The 26,378-nt window shown below is 36.5% G+C and overlaps 1 protein-coding gene across 3 annotated transcripts in view; it reads right to left on the bottom strand.

Annotated features, from left to right (window-relative positions):
• Positions 1-26,378, bottom strand: part of LOC150102492 (uncharacterized) — a 177,207-nt gene that overhangs the window by 118,358 nt on the left and 32,471 nt on the right. For all 3 annotated transcript variants that reach the window (XM_090399429.1, XM_090399428.1, XM_090399427.1), the window contains one exon: positions 21,853-21,906. In XM_090399429.1, the coding sequence (XP_090255555.1) occupies positions 21,853-21,906 (54 nt within the window). The remainder of the gene's footprint in view (positions 1-21,852; positions 21,907-26,378) is intronic.

Raw genomic sequence — 26,378 nt, 5'->3', positions numbered from 1 at the left:
GTCTAGCTGCAACTGACCGAACGTGATAATTCTGACAATGTGTTATTAGATCGCAGTGCATTTCTTTCATAATCTAAAGTGTTACGCGAACAATTCCAATTATTAACTATTCAATCAATGTCAAAACATAATCTGTAACCTTTAACATGTTGTATTGCATTTATATAATGTTGTAAGCATTATTATTATTTACAAACACAAACAAAATTTAATTTTTTCGTTTTTTTCCCTTAGGGATGCTGCAGTATCGCAGTGCTTATGTACAAGTCACCAGTGCTTCACACAAACTCACTTGCTTCCACCCTAATTGCTTAAGTTTTCCTGAATTTGCACTTCAGCATACTCTGTGAACAAAGCTCTCCCCCAGACAACACCAAAACCATTCAGACGCGGTCCATCAGCATTGTACAAATCCTTCATTTCATCAAATACAGATCACAGATCAACAAATCCTGCATCATTTCTTCTGCACAATACGTAGATTACTTGACTACCACCACTTCAGTTCACCTTTATCATAGCATGGGAAGAAACTTATAATCTTCCCCTTCTCGCTCCTCAGCTTGCCTCCTCTAACAACTCCTTTACATCTAGAAAACTTCGCCTCTCAAATCATTTGTACCAATCAAGACAATCGTCATTCCTTCGACTTACCTTTTTGCATCCGGATGGCTAATATTGCAAATTTTTGCAAACAGAAAACATGATTTTATCACACTTTCGTTAAGTACTCCCCTGATCATTGGGTCTCCGTACATAATTTTCTCTTTAACTTGTTTGTTCAGTAGGTTTTTATTATTCCTTCGGACCACCTACTTCTCTCTCTTTTCAGCTCTTGCACCTTCTGAAATTTTTCGCTTTCGCACTTTGTCCTATGAAGGATAACATTTAAGCACGCTATTTCTTTATTAATGGCCATTTCGTTCTCCCTTTCCAAGGCCACACGTTCGCCATTAATAACATTATTTTCATCTTACCTTCGGTATTTGCTGCATTCCCGTAGCCTAACACTCACTTCAGAAACACTGTATATACTCTCTCTAGTTTCAATTTCCTTCCATATATTCTTTAATTTTCTCTACTAATACATTTCACACACACTGCACTGAATAAAATACGGCAAATTCAAATCACCGGACACCGTGATCTTTGGCGCCATTATTCGTCGCATTGGTGCCATGCCAACAATATTATTATTATTATGAGACACATCCAGGGAGTCTAAGGACTTATCGAGGGAGGGCACCTACTCTACAACTCTGTCTCCACCACTCAAATCCACCAACTACAACGAACCGCAACTACCATCATCATCTACACCAACGCCATTTACTGCTCACCACCACTAGTATATTTTCACACAATCACAAACATCCATGCCCCATGGCGGGATTCGAACCCGCAGTCTTTTGGCTGGAGGGCGAATACGATAACCACTCGGCCAACCAGGTCGGCTATGATTATTATATCATAATAAATATGTCATAAATACTCTTAAAAGCACGAAAATATGCACTGATACACTATACTACACTAATTTTCTAATGAAAAAACACAATAAAACAGATACAAATCAACAATTTTACACGAGCGCCAAATTACACGACCACTCACAATTTAACCTCGAACCCGATATTGAACTACATGAGTGAAGAAAATTTGAAGCACTGAAAATAAGAACCAAATCTTGAAGTCTTGGTGGCATATTCTGAAGAAGACACTGATTCAGCTAGGGAGGTATGTGGTGAAGTTGTCTGCAAGGATAGAAATATAAGAACACCACAGTGGACACAAGAACTTAAAGAAGCAATCCTGGAAAAGAAGAAAGCATACCAAAATTTCCTAATAAACTTTACTAAAAGAATACAGAGATAAATATAAAAAGTGGCGCAAGGGAAACCCCTTCCCCCAAAAAAAAGGGAAAAAACACTCAGATTTTCCAAAAATCTTTTCCTAATTAAAATTCTTTTTCTTTATGTTGTGTCGTGTCTTCTATTTCTATACTACTTATGAATTAGCGATCATTGCAGATGCTCAGTCATTAGGTCTGTAATTAGTCATTAGATCTTTTAGGTATGCGATGCGTAGTGTGTATTCTCAAATCGTCTACTCATTCGGCCAACCCCTCTCCCCAAGATTAAATCTTGAGTGCGCTAATGACTGTGTAAAAGTAGCTAAACAAAAGTCATCTATATGGATCACATTATGAAAGGAAGTCGCATTAGGGTTGATAATTGTCACGTAATAATAATAATAATAGAATTGGACACGTCAAACTTAGCTCTTTGCTTTATGCAGATAAAGTTGTACTCCTAAACATCTATACCAGTAAACATCTATACCTAAACATCTAAACAATACCAGCTATAATAAATTTGTCATGAAAATCAGCAATAAAAAGAAAACTATGAAAATAGGCAGGAGCATAAAAAAAAACTTCAGCTGCATTCTGAATGGAGATCCTATAGAACAACTAAAATATTTCAGCTATTTAGGCACAATTTTCAGTGAAGATGACAGGTTAAACCTGGAAATAGACGACAGAATAAACAAAACTGGCATTGTGGGTAGCCAGCTAAATAAATTTATATGGAATAAGAGAGAAATTAGACAAAACACCAAACTAGCAGTATACGAGACAGTATTTAAACCAGTTTTAAGTTATGGATCTGATGAGAGTTGGGTTAGAAATAAAGCACTCGATACCACAGATATGCGTGTTCTGAGAAACTGTGAACTGGCTGCGAACCAATGACAGAATCATTAAAAATGAAGATAACTTGACATTATTGACATTCAAGAATGTGTAAGCAGAACTAATCTAAGGTGGTATGGCCACTTAAATAGAACGAGTGAGAAAAGGTTAGAAAAACAGGGTATGTAATGAAAATGTGTCTGGGTCTCTTTCCTGCCAACATGACAGGAAAGAGACCCAGAGGAAATCTAGATGGATTGATTCAGTTAGAAGTGCCTTAAAAGAATGAAATGTTAGATATGACAATATTTACGTGCTCACAAGTAATAGACTAATCTGGAGTAAAATTGTGGATAGGAGATTTATAGTAATGTACAGGAAAAAACCTCGCTTAACGCGATTAATTAATCCCTCCATTTATGCGCGATAAGCGAATACAATAAAGAATATGAATAATTATAATTCATCCATCAGTTGGCGCAGATTTGGGGGGTGGGAAATTACTTGGGCACAGAATCTATATCAACACTAACATATTCCTCAGTTATTCTTACGTTATACAGTCCAACTCGATTTTTAAAACGGTCAAAACATCCTAAACTCGCAGTAAAGCTTTCACATTCCTCTTGAAATTTAGCCTCTTTCAATGAGGGTAAAAATAAGTATAAGCTATATTAGGGGCAGGCCCAACCCAAGATATTTTTGATCCCAAAGCACGGAACCTTTGGGGCGCCCTCGCCGGTAAAATTGTTGATATTCCAAATATTTTCGAATCAATCTGCGTCCCCCAATATTTTGTCGGCCCAAGCGATGCTTGGTTCGCTTGTATGGTAGGGTCGGCCCTGATTAGAGGATAAAATCATCAAAGTTAATAAAAATCAATTGCTTAAATTTTTATTTAATGTCTAAACATTTGATTGAGATACTTTTTTTTTTTTTTACAAAAAAATTAAGTAAAAATATTTGAATCGTGCTCGACTTTTTCATCTTGTCATGCAATTTCCAATAGCTGGCGATCGCCTTATCAAGATTTCGGTGGACTTCGAAGCTTCGTTCTATATCAGGATCAGCATCAATCAAAGTTTTCTTAGCATACTCAATGTGATTGAAAACTACCTCAAGTTCTTTTGCATTTAGCTTCTTAGTCGTAACATTATTTTCTTGTTCGCACATTATCTTCATATGCACGCTGTTCGCCTAGTTAAAGATCATTCTCGCTTAACTCTTCTGAATGGGAATCGAGCAAAGAGAAACTTTGCTCGATTCCCAGTTCATTAAATCCACGTTCTTTTCCAATTGTGCTGATTTCTTCAGTAATGTTAAATCTTGGATTTTGCGCACGATAAACTAACATATGTTTGAGTTCATAGTCACCTTCTAATTTAGGAGCAAAGCAGAAGGCGACTATGAACTTTTATTAGGAGTCCTAATAAAAGCGTAAGATGATCTTTAGATACTTTATATCCTGGTTGAGATGCTTCAGTTTTGGCTAGGAAAGTTTTTGTTGGCATACACTTCCAAAAGAGACCAGTTTCGTCGACGTTCAATATTTGCCGATCGTCATAATCACCCTCCTGAATTATCCTTTGCAATTCTTCAAGAAACTTGACACAGAATCTATATCAACACTAGCATATTCCTCAGTTCTTCTTACGTTATACAGTCCAGCTCGATTTTTAAAACGGTCAAACCATCCTAAACTCGCAGTAAAGCTGTCACATTCCTCTTGAAATTTAGCCTCTTTCAATGAGGTAAAAATATTGAGAGTTTTTGCCTGAATATTCCCTGTACTAAGAGGTATTCTTTTTAGATTACAATCCTCAACCCATAGTGACAGAAGACGCTCCATCTCGATCATTAAATGGCTTCTATTTCAGGGGTGATCTGCAGAACCGGCGCTAGGGTATTTGCCGCCTGCATGCACTTTCTATCTAAGCGCCCCTGTAACGATCCGGGCGTGTATGGTTCTTTTACGATAATAAAAATTTAAATTATTTGAAATTTCTTCAATAAATTTTTGATAGAACAGCCACATGTTGGTTCGCTAAATGTAACGAACGGGGGGTGTTGACTAGGCAGGATAACCGTTAAAAACCCGAATATTCAAAAAATTCTCAAAAGTTAAAGCAAATTTTGATAAAGCCACTTCACTTTAATCGTTGAATATAATGATACGGGGATTACAGCCTTCTCACCGACCCGAATCGCTAACAAAATTAAAATGAATTTTAATTAAAGTTAAAATTTATTTGAACTAAAGTTTAAAAAATTCTTAGTAACTTGTAAAAAAAAAAAAGTTTTAATAATTTTTATAAAGTGGAACTATCTTTTAGGAAAATAAAAGAAACTCAAGATAGATGAGAAAATAAGAAAAGAATTCAGAAATAATTAGAACATATATTATAAGTATTCAAAAAATAACATCATCTTTACAGAATAACAGAAAATAAATTAAATTACATAATTATACTTAAATTTTTTTTAATTAAAATTTTAGCGTTTTTGATTTCATATTCACAAAATTAGAAATAATTGTCTTAACGTCTAATTCCGTACATATATCATTTTCAATAGCTACTAACGCCAAACTAACGAGCCTTTTTTGTGACATACTTGTTCTTAAGTAGGTTTTAATCAATTTCAACTTGGAAAAGGAACGTTCACCGCTCCCTACACTAACAGGTAAGGTTAATAGTATTCTTAAAGTTGAAAAGTTAGGGAAAGATAAATTATTAGACACAATAAAATTAAGAATATCGAAAGGGTTTTGAATATTTAAATCATCCTTCCGGTAAATATCCCGTAACGGAAAGCACATAACTCGTCATATAGTTCTATTGCATTTACGTCTTTATTGTCGCCGTCCTTCAAGAAATTCTCTAAATCGTCACAATTTTTTCGTAAATCTTCGTTATTAATTTGTAGTAATCTATACAAGAAATCGAAATTATCATATGTTCAAATACTCTTGTAAGAATATTTTTAAGTTTTCGATAGATTCTAAAACAAGTGTAATGTTCATATTTTTGTCTTGAAGCATTTTACTCACAGGGTTTATTCTGTTAAGTCATGCCAAGTTATAAGAGAGCAAATAAATTTGTAGTCCTTTATTTTAGCACAATGTTTGTGCTTCATGCTGAGTTTCTTTATTAAAATTTCAAAAAGTGCATCGTAAATTTCTCCTAACTGATATCGTAGAGGGCGGATTGCATTAATTTTACTTTCCCATCGCGTTTCTGATGGCTGTTTCAGTGTGAAATTTTTTACGAACTTTAAAAGGATTGCCCAACCTTTGTAAGAGAATGAAAATAAATTGTATATTTCTTGAATAATTGTAAAGAAACTAATTGTATCGGCATTCACTTTGGCTGCATCGTTAATGATTAAATTTAGAGTATGAGCAGCACATGGCACGTAAAAAACTCAAGGATTTTTGTTCAAAAGCAAATTTTGGAGCCCATATTTTTTCCCTTTCATATTTGCCCCATTGTCATACCCTTGACCTCGCATGTCTTCAATGGGAATGTTCCATTTTTCCAGTTGTGCCATTACTGTTGCTCATGAACCACGTCTTGTGGAATCTAATATATCTACAAAACATAAAAAGTTTCCCTGATCTTGACAATTCCATTGTCACAGGAAACAAAGCGAATAATAATAGTCATTTGTTCTGTTTTACTTGCATCAGGTGTGCAGTATAAAATTATGCAATAATATTTAGATTTTCGAGTTGATAATAAAATTGTATCCTTAATTGCGTTACTTAAAGTTTCCAATATTTCATTTTGACTGTCTTTACTCAAATAGTATACTCATTTGTTTCGTTGTAGGGCTCTTTCAACATGATTTTCCATAACGGGATCAAACTTCGCAAACAGTTCGACTAATTTTTAAAAAATGCCGTTATTCCTTTCATATAATTTATCAGATGATCCATGAAAAGCTAAATTTTGGCTACCAAGGAATTTTATAATTTCGATCAAGCGTTCTAAAAAAGTCGTCCAATGTTTTTTTTTTTCCATTACATACATGCTTTGAGTCTGGCAATCAATAGTAGTTTTGTTTTTTAAATTTTTATCAAGTTCCTTCCATTTTAAGAAATTTTTCATACGAGTTAAACTAGTCTTATATCTATGCAAAGTTGTACTTACATTTCTCCAATCGTTATAACCTTCTACAAGACCACTTGATTCAGTAGGTGCGAAAAGTTTGCAACAAAAGCAAAAAAACATAATTTAAAGTTTCGGAATAAATGAGCCATGTTCTTGGCACGATCTCCCTGTTTTCCATTTTTCTATTATAATATGTGTCGCCAAATTTACGTCCATATGTATCTCTGGGATATATTATATTTTTCATTTGAATAGGCCCCATTTTAATTAAAATAAATAACTCGTAATTTTTCATCAATATTTCCCCATTCACCTGGATCTTCTAAATTTACAGAGACTAACATGTGTTGGTTTCGTGGTCAACTACAACTAAATCTTCTGTTTTTCACTTAAATCATGCGTCTTATCTTGTTCAATAGTTGCAATAGTACTTTCATGAAAACTGGATGTTGTGCACGGTTCTTCAACTCTGATTTCTGATGTATCGAGTTGATTACAATCTGCATCAGAATATTTTAATAAATTTATTAAGAGCCCTAGTTTGTTTCTTAATATCTGCTTCTTTCGCAGCATAACGCTTACGATTTTGTGCATAACTTTTTTAATTTTTGATTCCATTTCTATTTTATACCCACAAGAAATTATTACACAACCCCACACAGAGACGATATAATAGTCCGCACTGCGCTACTGTCAGTAGACTACTGAGATGTACAGGGTGTTCGGGATAAATTTGACAGTTTCGTAAGGAAAAAGAAAATCTTCTTTGTATCTATTAAATTTAATGAATTGACAAAAAAACATTACAGGCAGAGTTAATTACAATACTATCAACAAGATTTACTCAAAATAACCACCATTAGCATCGATCACAGCTTCAATTCTGCTTCGGAACCTCGAACAAGCTGATGCTACAGTCTCCCTGGGAAGGGCCGCAAAAACTGTTTTAATTTTATCCATTAACTGGGCTTTTGTATTACTGGAAGTGCGATTGCTGTCTTTTTCAACTGCGCCCCATACAAAATAATCCATGGGGTTAAGGTCTGGGGAGTTTGGAGGCCAAACATTTGGACTGGTGAAGTCGTAGAAATTTTCAGACAACCATTTTTGACTTTTCCCAGAGGTGTGGCAAGGGGCCGAATCCTGCTGCCATACATACGGCCTACCATTGGCTACCCTTGTTATCCAGGGCTTGACTACAGTTAGCAACTCCACGAACAAAGCCCGAATTCCAATGCCAGGGTTCTTCAACACCTGTTCCTGCAGATTTGCGAGGAATTCTGCTGTACGAACGCAATCAGATCGTCTGCTAGGGATCTTTCTTCTTGCTACATCCTCGTAGTCACCATTGCAAGTCTCTAGTTCATGCCTGATTGTTTTTACTGTATTCAGGGAGCATTGGGCAGCAGTCGTAATATCCTTATTTTGATGGCGGGCACGAATCATCATGATACAAGTTATTCTCTTCCATGATTCAGGTGGGTTCCAGCTATCCATCCTTTCTGACATCTTGTATATGAATGAAGAAGGGTCCAAACTTTTAAATGAAGAGAAGTGTGTGTTAATACATGTAACTTACGGAAAAATATAATTAATTATAAATATGTCAAATTTATCCAGAACACTCTGTATACCATATGACTGGTTAACTAGCAACAAATGTTTTATACGAAAAATTCGTTTTTGCGCATAAAATCCATTCACCGTTTCACTTTAGATTGAGTAGACACATCTGCAGGCAAGTTTAGCCTGCTCTCGCTGCAAAATTGTAAACAGCCAACTGATCAAAGAGGTGGCAATATACAATTTTTTTAAATTTTTATTCGGTGTATCCGGCCTTATTTTAATATTGATCATTCTAAGAATTTTTTGTTTTTATGATAAAAATTTGGTTTCTTAGAAATGAACTTATGAACCGCGCCCTGGCGGCGGCGGCGCCCGCATGCACCACATTAAAGAAGTAGTAGCAACTTTTCCCTGTTCTTTGTATTCTTTGCTATTATTTAACATAGTCCAAACTGTAGACTCGCTGTATCGAAGGTCTCGCATCATCATTGTAATACTAGCGCAACTTTCATGTCTCTTAATGACTTCCAGCTTTTCCACTTAGTGCAGATTGGTGACAAAAAATTTCGCATAACGTAAAAAAAAAAAAAAAAAAAAAAAAAAAAAAAAAAAAAAAAACGCGTTAACTGATTGATTAATCACTCGCTTAAAGCGGGAAATAGTATCATTTCACTCAATCGCGCATATCGAATTTGCGTTAAGCGAGGTTTTCCTGTAAGCGTAATCACGTAGTGCTGTCATAGTAACTCGAACACCCCTTGGGAGTACATATCGAGAAATTGGTTATAATATTTTATGTCGATTATCAGTAGCGGCTCGTGGCTTGAAATCCTGGGGGTACTGCAACTTTCGAAATATACATACTATAAGTACAGTGTATACGTGTTTGGATAAAATATCAAAATTATGGTAAAAATTTTTTAAAAAAATTAAACATGAAAAAATATTGTTTATTATTGACAAAATTACACAGTTTTGTATAATTCAAAATTACTTAATAACCCTAATAATGTTCTAAAATAAAAACTATAACAAATGTTATGTCTTTAATTGTAATGTCCAAATATTTAAAGAGACGGAGTAAACACGATAAGCAACACAGACACGCTACTACTACTGGTGCAAACTGCATAAAAACAACAGTGGAACTGCGCAAAGGACAGTGACGTATTACGCTAATAGCTCGTATCTCACTATGACGTGCACATGCTTGCGAGCGTAGCAAATACTAGCAATATGACACTGTGGTAAACACAGTGCTGCTAGCGTCCTTTGCCCTCCTAAGCGCTACAAGATGGATTTTTATTATTTTTTATACAAAATAAGATAATTATATAGGATTCTTGATGATAAAATTAAATATTATATTACAAGCAAATATAAATAAATTAATAAATATATTTATATATCGAGAAAAATTAGGGGTGCTGTAGTTCCTATGCACGAGCCGCCCCTGTCGGTTATAAAAAATCTTACCACTTCCTCCTTCCCTACTGCTACAAGATTACAGTTTCCCCTCCAAAGTGTTAAGTGGTTTACGGACGAACTCAAGTTAGCTCAAAGTAAAATTGAATATTTAATCTCTGTCATACAGGATTTATTCAGATGAGAAATATTTTACTGTTTTTACAAACTCCCACAGAACAGAAGTTTTGAAACCTATAGCACATCAACCTCCATGTGTTGCCAAGAGCAGCTTCTATTATTCAAATAAACAGACGTGGACTTTATGTGAAAGTTAGGAATTTCAACATTCATATTTTTCTCTAACACTCTTGCATGAAGTCACGCGCCAATAATTAGATTCCCGCCACACTATTTTGGCTTAAATGCACCGTTTCGCCAGGAGCTAGTCGTAACGCCAGGCAGTGGTAGGAACGAAGCAGCTCAGCGTGACTGCTAGGTAACTGATTGCATGGTAAGGTTAGAAGGGCACTGGATGAGGCGTGGCTGCAAATTCTAGAGGCTTGCCTAATTGCTGAAAATCACTCAGGGCATAGAAGTCTGCATAGATCGTGCGACAGATGTCTAAAGTTGGGGGGAGAGGAGTGTGTGACAAGGTAAGGAACTTTGAATGAGATTACCTCGAAAAAGAACGGGGAACACCCTGCTTAATGCCTATCAAATGAAAGTTACTTTCATTTCAATGTCCTTTAGATAAATTCACTTTTCATATGGAAGGGAAGACTACAGGAAGTACTCAATACAGTATTCAGAGCGATGGGAGAAAAATAGATAACAATTCCCCAGTACATATTTCTCTTTGACGTCTATGTGTTATTTAGTTCATATATATACATCTTAATTTCAGACTAAATATTGCATATAATATTATTATTACATGACACCTCCAGGGAGTTCAGACTCATCGAGGGAGGGCGCCTACTCTACAACTCTCCGTCTCCACTACTCAATCCACCAACTACAACTACTTTTCATCATCATCTACTGCCGACCACCACTGATATTTTCACAGACAATCGCAAACATCCGTGCCCAAGGCGGGATTCGAACCCACGGCCTTTTAGCTGGAGAGTGGATACGCTAACCACTCGGCCAACCAGCATTGTATGTGTATGTGTGTGTATGCACACACACACACATACAGAATGAAGGGGGAGGGTATTTGTTACATAAACCTTCCATTGAATAAGCACCCCATTTAAAGTTCATTTCGGGACAGTCCTTAATGCAAATTTAGACATTTAGAAGTATTGCAAAAGATTTGATTCCAACTCGTCCCTTTACCCAAATAAGGAGGAAATGCTTTGAGGGAGCAGGTCAATAAAGTTATGACAAAAGCTAATCGATTTGCTCCTGAACCATTCCTGGTAATCTGTATGCTGTGACATGATTTACAAACATAGATGGACGTATCAGGCAGGCAACAATGTTCAAGTAGGATGCGGCTATCACGCTATCGAAAGACCTCATGAGCAGCCGTACTGTTGAAACGATGATTCAATATACTTGTTCTTGTGCCTTTATCCATAATTGCTTGTTGTAAGCTAACTAGAGTTAAACGGCGTTAGGTCGTCAGCTGCCGTAATGCATCTATCACAAGCTGTATATGCTCCTTTACAGATCACTATTGTAATGCTATAAATAACAATGTAATCTCATTTATAGGGAGCAGTATATTATTACATTACATCTCCAAGGAAGAATCACGGGACAGCACTCCACACACAATCTCCACTACTTAATTTCCTCCATCTACATAACGCCATCTCTCGTCTACAACACTATTTTTCTGTCTGCAAATTGTGACATGCAGTGGGAAATTTACTTGTATGAGAGATGAAAAACTTCTGTTACTTCACCAGAAGATTGGCTAACTCACCTTCAACTGAAGAGCCCATATAAACATACCTACGAGAAGAATCGAACTAAGGAATTTTCCAAACGAATAGCACAAAATCCTGACCTTCTCCAACTCAACTGAACTACAGAGGCACTTATCAAATTCAACGACTGTGATAATTGATTTTAATAGAGATTTTAATATTAAGGCCAGTAAGACAAAATATACAGTTGATTGTTGCTATAGGCCAGGGAGTTCCACAGATGATCTGGAAGACATGCATCGCCAAATTAGTACGATGAGTACAGGTCGAGTGATCATTATGGGGAATTTCAGCTATGTAGATATAGACTAGAAGGAAGAAAGCTCATATGGCAGAAAGAAAATAAAATTTATACAGCTGCTCGGAAATAATTACTTAAGGCAGCATGTAATGGAGGGGACTAGGAGTAGGAAAGTATTGGACCTGGTCACAGGATCAGAAGAGCTATTCATAACCAAGGTGACAACACTGCCTCCAATTAGTGAAAGTGACCATCTGGTCTTGACTTGGGAGATTGTAAAACATGAGGAATATTCTATCAAGAATCGGTATATGTGGACTTGCAAGGCAGGTGATTATGAAAGACTTAGAAAGAAGCTTAAATCTGTATCCTGGCATAAAACACTGCAGGGTAAGGTTGTTAGTAGTGCATGAGATATAGTTAAGGGTCATCTAGAGGAAGCAGTATTAAACTGTATAACTAGGTGTAGGGTAAGGAAGGTTAATCAGATAGGAGTTAGATGGATGACTAATATCATTAAATATGAGCCGCAGTAGAAGAAAATGCTGTGGAGGGTATATAAAGAGAAAGGTGACTAGCAAACTCATGACCAGTACAAGGCTCGTGCAAGAAAGGTGACTAACATGGCAAGAAAGGCAAAATCAGATTATGAGAAGAATCTAGTCAAGCAGGCCAAAGGAAATCCCAAAGAGAGCTCTTTCGTTATGTGGCAAGTAAGAGGAAGAATGACTATGGATTAACCTTAATGAGTGATGATGGTCACGAGGAGACAAGCGGATAAAATAGTCGGGTTACTGGGTTAACACTCAGTAACTGAACCTATTTTTTCTTTAACCTATGTGACAGACACTAATGTGAAAACAGAGGTGGATGAAATGGAAGTTCTTAGGATATTGCAGAATCTCAGTGTAAATACAGACGTGGGATTAAATGGGCTATCAGCTAGGGTTTTGCGAGAATGTGCAAGGGAACTGGCAATGCCTTTGACTAGGCTCTTTAATTTAAGTCTCAGCTGTTGCAGAGTTCCAAGGGAGTGGAAAGAGAGCAAAATAATTCCTTTGCATAAGGGAAGTTCTGAGACTGCAGTAGCAAATTATGGACCAATCCGTATCTCAGGCATGGTGGTAAAAGTACTAGAAAATTGGTAAAAAAGAGAATTCAAGAATGGGTAGATAAAAATATGATTCTGTATGAGGTCAACATGGCTTTGTGAAAGGTCGGTCATGCCTTAGTAAATTACTAACTTTTTTTTTTATATTAGCGTAATAGCTGTGTTTGATAAAGGAAATGGCTACACAATGATTTTGCAAAGGCATATGACAGGATACCACATGGGACTCTGTTACGCAAATTAGAACAAATGGGGATGGATATAATACTGGTTAAGTGGATAAGAGGGTGGATGCCGGCTAGATATCAAAAAGTAGTATATGGATTGGCAGAATATAGGCGAAAATAGGTGTGCTGCAAGGTTCAGTGATGGGACCATTGCTCTTTACTTTTTACATGAATGATATAGGAAATAACCTGAAAGGAAATATTCAGTTGTTTGCTGATGATGAGAAATTAGGTAGAGTAACAGTTATCAAGGCCATGTGGAGAGCTTGCAGGACGATTTAAATAAGCTATTAGTATGGGTAAGATAACAGGTGTCAATTTAATGTCGAGAAATGTACAGTTATGCATTTTGGGATGAACAGATTACAAGCTGTGTATCACATTGATGGCACTGTACTCCAGGAAATAGATGAAGCTAGAAATTTAGGAGTGGTGGTAGAGAGTTAAAGTTTAGAGGACATATTGCTGAGGCTGCTCATAAGATTACTTGGCCATTGAAAAACATATTGACAAGTAGAGGTAAGGAAGTTGTTATTCCTCTTTATAAGGCTTTGATACGCCGTATAAAGATTTGGATTGCTGTGCTCAAGTCTGGTCCCTCTTGGTTTCTTGGGATCAGGAAGCGGTGGAGAGGATTCAGAGGTGAGTGGCCTATGAGGAGAGATTGAAGGTGTTGTGATTGCAGAAGTTGGTTAATAGGATGAAAACAGGGAATATGAAAGAGACATTTAAGTTTCTTAAAGGATTTTATAGGTCAGATGCAGGGGAAATGTTTCAGCATTTAGCTAGAGGGACCAGAACAAGGGATCATTCCTGGAAGTTGAATAAAGGTGTGGTCAGTAGGGGTGTGAGGACTAGATCTTTTGCTTGGAGAGTTGTGAATGAGTAGAATGGATTGCCAGAGTCAGTTGTGAGTGCTTGTCTGTTAATGGGTTCAAGGAAAGGTATGACAGATTGGGTCTCCCGCGATGAGTCTTCGGACTCCATGGAGGTATATAATAATAATAATAATAATAACAACAACAATAATAATGAACGAGATTCCATCGGTTTTGCAAGAAGACATTAAAAAGTAATCGTGTTATAATATGACAGAGTCAGTCGAATGGGCTAGTCTGATTGGACTCACAAAGTGTTTAAACATCCGATTTAAAACGATTTACACATGGGCGAAAGAATGCGCGAATGAAATTTTTTTCGTTATTAGCATCATTTGATCATAGTTAAAACTTGTAGGAACGATGCAGGGAATCTGGAGAGAGAGTTGAAAATTTCTTTTAATAAAAATAAAAAAGCAAATTTTATACAAAAAAAAAATCAGTTATTTATCAATGATTCACTATTTTCAGATAGCTATAACGTCTGAATTACAGGTAGATTATTCTATATAAGAATAATAACGAAATTTTCACAATGTTTTTTTCTTTTTAACTAGGCCCTTTGGAGCAAACGGTGGTGTTTCTAAGTGCTTTTCATAATATATAAACAGTAATAGTAAAGTTTTTAAAGTATATGCTATGTTTATAGAAATTTTAAAATATGATTATAAATAAAACAGGGTTTCCAAAAAAAAAAAAAAAAAAGCGAAGGGCTATCAAATTGGATGACCCAGGAAACCAAAAGGGATTCAGTCTACTTCCCATGTAAGTAGAAAAAGAATAAAATAAATAAATAATAAAATAAAGTCCTCTTCAACGAGTGGATTGCGTAATCAGTTAATATGATTAATCATAAATTCCATTATTAAAATCTGTGTGCGATGCATTGCATCTACAGACATAGGACACATCGGGAGGAATTAGGGCTAACCACCTTATCCTCGAGGCGGTCGCGGTTTCAAATCGTAATAGGCTATGCCTAATACGAACTTAAATCGCATGCATGATTACTGATGATGAAAAACCAAATTTTTTATACAATGCGACTTATTTTTTTATAATCTGAAAGGAAGCGAAAGAAAACTTGAGCCTCCAAAAATGTGTTGTCATTTCCGCTTGAATCCTTCCATGCACTCACAATATTAGTGTAACGTTGGTCGAATGCAAACGTGGAAGTATATCAATTTCGAAAATGGAAACCAATTTCAATTACAGCGTGAGAAATGATGCAGACGCTGATAGTAACTTTTTATGTCAGTCTCATCTACGAAAATGTGAAAAACCTATAGCACATTTAGTACCGTGGTTGGACTAAGGATTATATACTAATGCTCTGAATATTAAATAGGAATCCTTTTCAAGCCACTTCAGACCTCTAGTAATCGGAGTAGTGGTCTCACGTGGCGTGGCAAAAGTCGTTTGTCACCTAAAGACTCACAAACATTCATTCCACAATGGAATGGATGCTAGTGAAAGTAATGCCGCTCATAATCTGTTCGTTGCAGATCAGATATGATATCCACTCAGTCAACTAGGTTGGCAACTAAACTTCACCTTATGGATAATGCATGTCCATCCGCCATAGTATTATATTTCCTTAATCGCCGAGTTGTTTTGAGGAAATATAAAGGCTGTTTATTAAAATACGTTCTCTAGTTTGAGTTATGATTCGCAACAGACAATTTGAATTAAGGCCAAAGCACCCAAAGCTGTAATGACAGTGTATTATATCTGTTAATTGCGTGTGTCCTATCCAGTGTACCTGTTTTGAGGAATGAAAAACCCAAGTTTTAAGATGGAAAAAAAAAAATCCTGCCATCTCCGTATTAGATTGATAACTTAACTTCATATGAAAAGACCTTAAAAATTCTTCATTCCACAAACCTTCCACTATCTTGGTCGCTAGCCTTTGGATACTCCCCTCTTCCTCATCCTAGAAACGGACATGACCAAATCTCTGCCAAGTAGTCCAGATAAAAATGTATTAAGAGCGAGAGAAAAAGAGAAATAAAGAGATCACAACCTCATGTTCTTCAATAACCAGATAATCTTATTAAGTATTTTAACCACTTCTGAAATAGACTGAATTTTTAACTTACTTTCCACCAGCATTCTCAAATCTCTAACCCAGTTCCCTCAATGTAGTATACTGCTGGTAATCATTATCCTGCAACATCTCTACAAATTCTTTATTATCTAATTCACTATTTAGTTTTGTATCATCAGCAAGTATCTGAATATTTGACCCTTTGATAATTTGCTAGAAAATTAATGTAAAAATTAAATTGCAGTACTAGAGCCCTGTGGTATACCACTAGTACGACAATTCCACATACTGATGTTTTTCCATCATCCCCCCCCCTCTCATCCACATCATATGTATACTCCAATTTATGTAACACCTCCATGCTGGAGTTTATCCTCAGGGAAATTAGGATTTTTTACGCAAACAGGCAAATCCACCCCGTGATCTCGTACATCTACAGACATAAAATACTTACTCAGAGGGATGGAAAAGAAAAATGGTGATCCAGATGCATTACATTGCTTAAAATTGACACATATTAAAGAACTCTTAGATTATTTGTTGGCTCGTTCGGCCAATTTCCGTGGTACTCTATTTTGACTTCCTTACCATACTGCTCACCTTTCTGGCCTTGTGCTTTGTATTGCCCAATGAGCTTGTTGATCATCATCTTTCTCTTTAAATTCCTTTCAAATATTTTTTTCAGCTCCTACTTAATGATGATACTCACTCATTTCCTATTTGACTTATCCTCTTGACTCTGAATACGGTCTACTACTATGTCCTTCAAAAAAAAAAAAAAAAAAAAACTCTTGGTCAATTCCATGCACTTGCTAACATCCTCCACCCTGCAGGTTAGATAAGTCTTATACCATGGCACTGTTCACGTAGTCTCCCAAGTTTGTCATAATTACCAGCTCTAGAACTCCATATGTATCTCTTCTTAGCAGGAAATTCTTCCTTTAGCAGCCTCCCAGTCAAGACTGCATGACCACTTTTCAGTTGGTGATAATGTGGCCACTTCGGTTATAGACAAATCCTCTGATACAATCATTAGATCCAGTTCTCAAATCTCTAATATTTTCCATCACATGCTGCCTCAGGTATTTATTCCTTAGTAGTTACATAAATAAATTCCTTAGTAGCTTTCAATCTGTCCCCATAGTTGAAGTCTTCCATAATAATCACTGTTAATGAGAGGAGCAATGTATTTTAACCTTTATGTAAAATTTTTTATTATTATTAAGAGACCTCCATGGAGTCAGGGACTCATCGAGGGAGTCTACATAATACGCGCACCAGCTATCATACTTATTCTTCAATTCATTCACACTGCCTGGACACAAAAATCTAGCCCTCATCCCCTTAGCGGCATTCATTCTTAGCTTTCAAGGATGCCCTCTTGTCCTTTTCCCCACCCTCCGTGAAATGAAAAATTTATCAACTGGAATCTTGCATGACCCTTTCGGAAGTTTGTAAGACTTAACATATCACCCCTCTTTCTCCTGTTTACTAGTGTCTGCAGTCTATAAATTCTTAATTGTCTTCATAACCAGTATACCACAATCCTGATATCATTTTTAACATGCTCCTCTGCACCTTCTCCCCTGTATCAGAATCACAGCAGAGACCAGACCAGACCTGCGCACAATAGTCCAAGTGAGGTCTTATCAAAGCCTTATAAAGAGGCAAAATGACATCCTTATCTTTACACAAAAGTTCGTTCCAGCACTGCAATTATCATTTGAGTTATATTTGCATTTGCTACATGATTCCTGAACTTCAACTTTCTATCTGCTAACGCTCCAAGATTTCTAGCCAGATCAGTTTCTTTTAGCATAATCCCACCAATATAACACGACATTGGATATCTAATCACGTCAAAGTGCACGACTTTACATTTTCTGATATTGAACTGAAATCCATTTTCACATACCCACAATTCCAGCCTATTCAAATAATTCTGCAAGTACTGCATATCAGCAGTATTCCTGATTAACCTCTTATCTTTGCATCATCAGAATATAGCTGTATTTCGCCTGTCAAATCCTTCCCAATATCATTAATGTACAGATCGAATAACAGTGGACCAAGGACTGATCTTTGTGGTACACCACTAGTTACCTTAAATCTTGCAGACTCATTCCCCGTGTACCACTTTGATATCTCTCAGTCAGCCATCCTCTTTATCCACGCTAATATTTTATAATTCATATATGTTTCAGTAAGAAAATACCGTGATTAGACATTAATTAAAATTATAATAATGGAATTAACTCATGTAAAATATTTATTAGTAGAAATTATATTATTATATCCATGCTGATCTCATCACCATCCCAGTCAAAAGGCGGGAACTATTAAAAACACTGGTTCATCGGGCTCATCCTTTTGTTCTTCAGATGAACTATTACAGAAAAAATTGCAATATATTATTTCTTCTTCTTATCTAATGATAAGAATTCTTTCATCAAAAGAGCTTTGAGTAGTTTTGATATTTCTTCCTCTTCAAATACAGAAGAAATAACTATTAATTATAATGAAGAGCCAAAGGCTTCAATTCGGCGACATGAACTTATTTAAGTTAAGTTAAGGGATATTATATCCCATATTGTTTCTTAGCCGAATAAGAAACTCAAAGAGTTTCATGCCGAATGTAGAAACTATATAAAGTTCGGCGATTCCAAGCGTAAGCAAATACCTGGATAGTGCAGCAACTGACCCTTGAAGGTAGTGCAAGCTGAGACAACTCATGTAAAAGGTGGAGCAAGCTGCGATCACTATTCTTGATATTTACCCATAATGTGAACTTAACTCCTAAGAGCTGTATTATTGTTCAACATTATGAGAGAAGGTCACTACCCAGACCTGTTTCGACCTTTTTTTGAGGTCTCATTAGTGAGCAGGTAGACCATGTTAATACCAAGTTTGTAGCGAACAGAACTTGCATCCCTTTAATGAGAATTGCCAAGAGGTGTCCTATCCAGGTATTTGCTTACGCTTGGAATCGCCGAACTTTATATAGTTTCTACTGTATATTCGGCATGAAACTCTTTGAGTTTCTTATTCGGCTAAGAAACAATATGGGATATAATATCCCTTAACTTAAATAAGTTCATGTCGCCGAATTGAAGCCTTTGGCTCTTATTGTAATTAATACTTTAATAGGACGCCTCTTGGCAATTCTCATTAAAGGGATGCAAGTTCTGTTCGCTACAAACTTGGTATTAACATGGTCTACCTACTCACTGATGAGACCTCAAAAAAGGTCGAAACAGGTCTGGGTAGTGACCTCTCATAATGTTGAACAATAATACAGCTCCTAGGAGTTAAGTTCACATTATGGGTAAATATCAAGAATAGTGATCGCAGCTTGCTCCACCTTTTACATGAGTTGCCTCAGCTTGCACTACCTTCAAGGGTCAGTTGCTGCACTATCCAGGTATTTGCTTACGCTTGGAATCGCCGAACTTTATATAGTTTCTATATTCGGCATAAAACTCTTTGAGTTTCTTATTCGGCTAAGAAACAATATGGGATATAATATCCCTCAACTTAAAAGAAGAAATAACGCCTATTCCTATCCCTTATGTGCAAGGCATTAGTGAACGCACAGCAAGAGTTTTAAAACCACTAAATATTTTTGTTGCCTTTCGACCCATCAGAAAAATCTCCACCTTTCTCACTTCTCCAAAAGACAAGCTTCCTATCTCAATTATCCAGGTGTCTACAAGATTCCTTGCTCTTGTGGGTTATCTTATTTCGGACAAACAGGAAGATCTGCTCTTTTACTCGGCTATAAGAACACAAGTCTTATATTCAATACCTTGACCCTAAACAGTCTGGACTTGCAGAGCATGCCATCAACGCTAGACATAGAGTTCATTGGAACAAGACAAGAGTCCTTCACAAACGTCGGTTCCTCATGGAACGGCTTTATAAAAGAAACATGTGAAACTTTATTTCACTCTCCTAACATAAACTGATCCGATGGTCTACGTCTATCCCCTTTGTAGGAGATAGGAATTAGCTGATTTAAAAAGTACTAACTTTTTTAATTGCATATTATATAATTTATTTATTTATCTATTTAAAAAAAAAATAAGTTAGGAAATTTAATGACCTTTTTTAGTTATCTTACATTAGCTACTTAGGTGGCGCCATTTGGAATTGTCAGTTATTGTCTAATTAGCTTTTTACATGTACTGAAGATACCTATGATACTCAGGCGAAAATTCTACTAATAAATAATATTTTACGTGAGTTAATTCTGTTATTATGATTTTAATAAATTTTATAATCCAAACCCATCTTCTCCAATTTATGCAACAGGCTTCCAAGCTGTATTCTGTCAAAAGCCTTAACAAAATCCAAAAGAATCATGGTGTATCCATTCCCCTTGTCTAGTTCAATGGCAACATTATTATAGAATGCGAGCATGTTGCTAAAACATGACCTTCCCTTAGTAAACCCATGTTGCCCATTGCAAAGTGGAGATTCACTTTCACCCCATTTCTGAATGAGAGCTCTAACCAATTTTTCCAAAATCTTCACCACCACCACTCCTGAGATACTGATTGGGCGATAGTTGGATACACCGTTCTTTGCACCACCCTTATGCAATAGGATACATTCTTTACACTCCTGCAGAATCTTCCCTGTTCTGCTACTGAAATTACATAGCTTGGTCAAAGGAATAGCCAGTTTAGCTGAACACTCTTAGCACCCATGCTGATACCCCATCAGTGCCTCCCGTTGAATTCTTATTCAGTTTGTGCAGCAGTTCTAATACCTCCTCTTCATACAACTGAGTTTCTTCATACATTTAAGAGGTAGCAGTGAACGCAATGTTGTCTACACCAGCTTGATAGCTTTTAGCAAAATAGGCATTCATTAGTTGAAGAACCACTTCTGTATCTGTCACCCTCACACCATCTACATTCAGTACAGTTATTCTTTCTTTTATTTGCAGCATATTGATAGAATTCTTGTGGGTAGTCTTTAGCTTGCAGAGGCAGTTTATTTTCATACTCAGATTTAGCTTTCTGTACAAGAGTCGACTCTTCTGGCCTGCTGCTTTTAATTTTTATAACCTACACCATCCACGGTATTCCTTCCACGTCATCCTTTTCTTACGAAGCTCTTGCTTAATAAGATAACAATCCATTCGACTCCTACCCTATTTATTCTTCGAACTCTCGGGTTACAAAACCTGAAACATGTAGAAAATATCCTTTGAAAGTCTGTGCACTGTGCTACGAGTCACAGAATGTAGGACTCCGTAATACTTGTTATAAATTTATAAATGTAACCCATTGTGCATTCCATTTTTGAATGCATACTGACTTCTTGTTTTTATTTCCACTGCAGCGTTTAGGACTGTCATTAACTGTTAATTAACAGTAGTTTATTACTCGTATAAATAATTTTGTTATTATATGCCATCCAGTAGTTTCCGAGTTTTTCCTCATGAAAATCTCGGTATTTCTCCATATTTATTTGTCATGAGGAAAACCCTGCTACTTTTGTATTAACAGCATTTCAACTTGTATTATTCAGTCGAGAAATTAATGCTGCTTATTAAAGATAGCCTGTATTCTAATACGAAGATTGTATATTAACCGTTTATAAATTAAATTATAAACTTACCATCAAGCAATCTGGATATTGTTGGCAGGATATTTCGTTACCGGCTCTAGGAAACTGGAAAAAATAAATAATCTAAATTAGCGTAACGGATTGAACTATGAAACTAAAACAACACATTGTGAAATGCAGTTATTAATGGACAAAAACTTAAAGGAAGGGCGGTAGCATTGTAGATAGTAAGCACAAACATGAATATTTGGTTTCAGTTAATTCTTTGCATCAGTCTTCTCTCTGTATATATGTCAAAGTTTCCCTTGTTTTACTGTCCAAATTGACAAATCGACTAGGGCAAGGGATGGGGAATAGAGCATATACTTCACGCGTTTTGTGCGACAGTTGTGCTATAGTACTGGCTGGACTATATATAGAATGGAAACAGGAAGGAAAAGGAAATAAATTTTAAAAAAATCTCGTCCATATTCAGTTTTTACATATTTAGTTTACTGATTATTATTTTACGTGTATACGACTAGTGAATCTTCTACTCAAGAAAAATCTTGTGCGTTGCCGATTATGTGTCATACGAAATTCCTGCATTATGCGTCAGTTAGAGTAGGGCAAAGTCCGCGCGGTTAGCCTAATGGTTATGCGCTTCGCAACTGTATGCCTGGAAAAGGGGGTGTTCTGGGTTCGATTCCCGTCGCCGACGTGAAGAGCTTAAGGAACTTGCTCAGACATAGCTAAATTAGCCGGACGTAAACAGCATGGTTTTTCTCCCCAATTTATCTGGGGTTTTCCTCCCGCAAGCAGGCAAACCGTCCCCGTGAAGACACAGCTACAGTCATAGAATATACCGGAAGGTATAGGACTAGTCATCTTATTCTCGGGAGGGGTACGACTTACAAGGGCTTAAGATAGCTGTGTAACAGGCCAGTAGGCCTAATACGTAGAAGGGAGAAGATTAGGGCAAATATTTAAAAAAAAAAACTTAACAAATATTATAAAATTTGAGATTCAGGAGGTGCAAGTCCACTGAAATGATATTAATTTAAAACTTGCAGTTTTATTTTTCCATAACTTCAGAAATGGACGTGAATGATGTTAGTCACAAAATGCTTAAATCCTGTCGCTTCTGTTAAAATATAAAGTTGATTTAAAATTAAGCATCTCCGTAGCATAGTAATTCGAAGAACCCGATGATATGTACTCTTTCATTTGAATAAACTGAGTTCGAATCTAATTGTGATGCGAGGAACTCATAAAAACTCCAGTTGAAAAAACTCTTGAAAAAGTTAGTCGGTCTCTACGAAACCGACTAACTCATCACAATAATTCGCGGATTAACAGACAAAATACGCTACGTTTATAGACAGGTTAAGTTAATTAGTTGAAATGGAATGGGTCAGGTGGCTACTTGCAATGAGTCGGTCATGGAACTTATAGAAGTAATAACATTAGCTTTCGATGAAAAAAAAAAATCGCTAAAGCATATTTTATACGAGTAAAGGGATTAAACTTAGACCGATTTTCATCCCTTCCCCACCTGAAATTGGTATTTTGAAATACAGATATTTCATATTCTCAAGTAACTTTTATGTAGTATTAAATTCGAACGTTCTCAATGAAAATTTCAATTATTTAAGCAATTTAACTTTAAAATAAATAAATACATTGTTTTTTTGGTGGGGAGCACCATTATCGAATGCTACATGACTATCTCAAGGGAGTAAGATGCATTCTTGTATCTCACTTTTGGTTAAGTTTAATTCTCAATCCAAAAAGGAGAAATTTCACACAGGACTGGTTAAACTCAACCTTGCTGGTAATGACCCACGAAACACAAACAGACACTGTTAAAATGATTTTACAGCAGATTTTTCACCCTAGAGTTGCTAAAAAGAAACTACACCACGAAGGGCGCAAGATAATATTAAATTCCAGAATATATTTCGTTGGATCATCTAGTATGCAAGTCACAAAACTGTTGATTAAGCTTTCAGTTTTTTATGCAAAACATACGAAAGTTGACTAAATCTAAATGTACTGAAATGAAAAGTAGTTGAAAGTAATTGACTTTGTCTAAATTAGATAAAGAGGTGTACTGAAAAGTAATCGAAATTGTTAATAAGAGAATATTTGGAGAACGATAAGAATATCTATTGCAAAACTGCCTGTCTAAAAGAATCGTGAAACTGATGTCTGTCAAATTTCTGTAACCCTTACTAAGCTTTCTTTTCTGACAGGTCGAAGGGCCACAAAACTGGACAGCTATTGCATCAATATTTCAACTACGATTTCTGTCAAATATATGGCGAGAAGACCCCATTATAGGTGACTTTGTGAGATTTGATGTATCAAGATTCTATAGAATCTGCTCTGGATACTATTTAAAAGACGTTTATATCCAATTCTACGAATTACTAAAAAAAGGTGTCGCAGACTCAACTGCAAAATTATAGAAAACATGCAAATCGAAAAACAGGCAAGATGTATTGCTCACAAATTATTAAACTTTTGGGTTAAAACTGAAACTTAAGTTGAAATATTAAAAATTTGCAACTTCTGTCCATAATTATATGCGTTTTACATTCAGCATCTGTACTGCTAGACGTCCCATGAACCTATTTCCGTCAATTGTGTTTGTTCTTAGGTTTGCCTGTTTTGTGAGATGAATTGGAAATACCATATTTAACTAGAAAACAAAGAAGTATATGCCATCCTAAAGATTTATTGTTATTATTAAGAGAGAGACCTCAAAGGAGTCATGAACTCATCGAGAGGGGGCCATACTATTCGCCCCAGCTGTCATACCTATTCTTGAAATCATTCGCGCTACTTTCACACACAACATCCAACCTAAAGACATTCTAATCACGCACCACCCTATGAGAGAAAAATCTAGCCCCCCCCCTTACTTGACAGCATTCATTCATTATTCAATCTGTACATTAATGGCATTGGGAAGGATTTGACATATAGCTGTTTGTCGATGATGCAAAGATAGGTAAAGTCATTTTGCCTCTTTACAAAGCCTTGATAAGACCTTATGAGTGCTGCTGATATGCAATACTTGCAGAATGGTTTGAACAGACTGGAATTGTAGGTATGTGAAAATGGATGTCTGTTTAATGTTCAGTCGTGACTTTGGTCTGTTTAGATATCCAGTGTCGTATTATATTGGTAAAGAGGTAAAATGAATTTCTTTTCATGTCAAGGTTCGTTTCAGCATTGCAATTATCCTCTGAGTTGTATTTACAATTTTTGCTATATGACCCTTGAACTTCAAGTTCCTGTTTACTAAAACTCCAAGATCGCTAGCCTGATTAGTGTCTTCTAGCATAATCCCACCAATATAATACGACACTGGATATCTAAAGAGACCAAAGTCACGACTTAACATTAAACAGACATCTAGTTTCACATATCCACAATTCCAGTCTATTCAAACCATTCTGCAAGCACTGCATATCAGCAGCACTCCCAAGGTCTTACAAGGCCTTGTAAAGAGGCAAAATGACTTGACCAATCTTTGCATCATCGACAAACAGCTGTATGTCACATGTCAAATCCATCCCAATGCCATTAATGTACAGATTGAATAACAATGGACCAAGGACTGATCCTTGAGGCATACCACTGGTTACCTTGAATCTTGTAAATTCATTCCCCCCATATACGACTTTTTGGTATCTGTCAGTCAGCCATCCTCTTATCCATACAAATAATTTATAATCGAATCCCATATTCTCCAATTTATGCAACAGTCCTCCATGCTGTATTCTGCCAAAAGCCTTAACAAAATCCAAAAGTATCATGGTGTATCAATTCCCCTTGTCTAGTTCATTGGCAACATTATTATAGAATGTGAGCAAGTTGCTAAAACATGACCTTCCCTTGGTAAACTCAAGCTGTTCATTGCAAAGTAGAAATTCACTGTCAACCCATTTCTGAATGCGAGCCCTAACCAATTTTCCCAAAATCTTCACTACCACTCCTGAGATACTGATCGGTCGATAGTTGGACACATCGGTCTTTGTACACCACCGTTGTGTAATGGGATTACAATACATTCTTTCCGCTCCTGCGGAATCTTCACAGTTCTGAGACTCAAATTATATATCGAAGTCAAAGGAACAGCTGTCCGCGCGGTTAGCTTAGTGGCTTTGCGCTTCGCAACCATATGCCTGCGGAAGGAGTGTCCTAGGTTCGATTCCCGTCGACGACGTGAGGAGCTTAAGGATCTTCCTCAGCCATAGCCAAGTTAGCCGGTCTTGGGCGTGGACAGCAGGGTTTTTTCCGCCAGTTCACCTGGGGTTTTTCATCCTGCAAGCAGGCAAACCGGCCCTGTGAACACACAGCCAAGAATACTTACAGGCATAGGGGTAACCATCCTATCTTCGTACTTCGGTTACGAAATCTAAGCATGCTTGGAAGGTTGTGGGCACTAAAGGCCTGGTAAAGCCATTGGGATAGGAAAGGAACAGCCACCTCAGCTGAACACTCTTTTAACATCCCCTCATTTCCTACTGCAGAATTCTTATTCAGTTTGTGCAACAGCTCTAGGACTTCCTCCTCATGAGTTTCGT

The sequence above is a fragment of the Typopeltis vanoorti genome, chromosome 10 (genome assembly GCF_054136105.1).
Source record: "Typopeltis vanoorti isolate ZY-2024b chromosome 10, IOZ_Tvanoo_1.0, whole genome shotgun sequence".
Classification (NCBI taxonomy): domain Eukaryota; kingdom Metazoa; phylum Arthropoda; class Arachnida; order Uropygi; family Thelyphonidae; genus Typopeltis; species Typopeltis vanoorti.
This window is presented reverse-complemented; position numbering and strand designations above follow the sequence as displayed.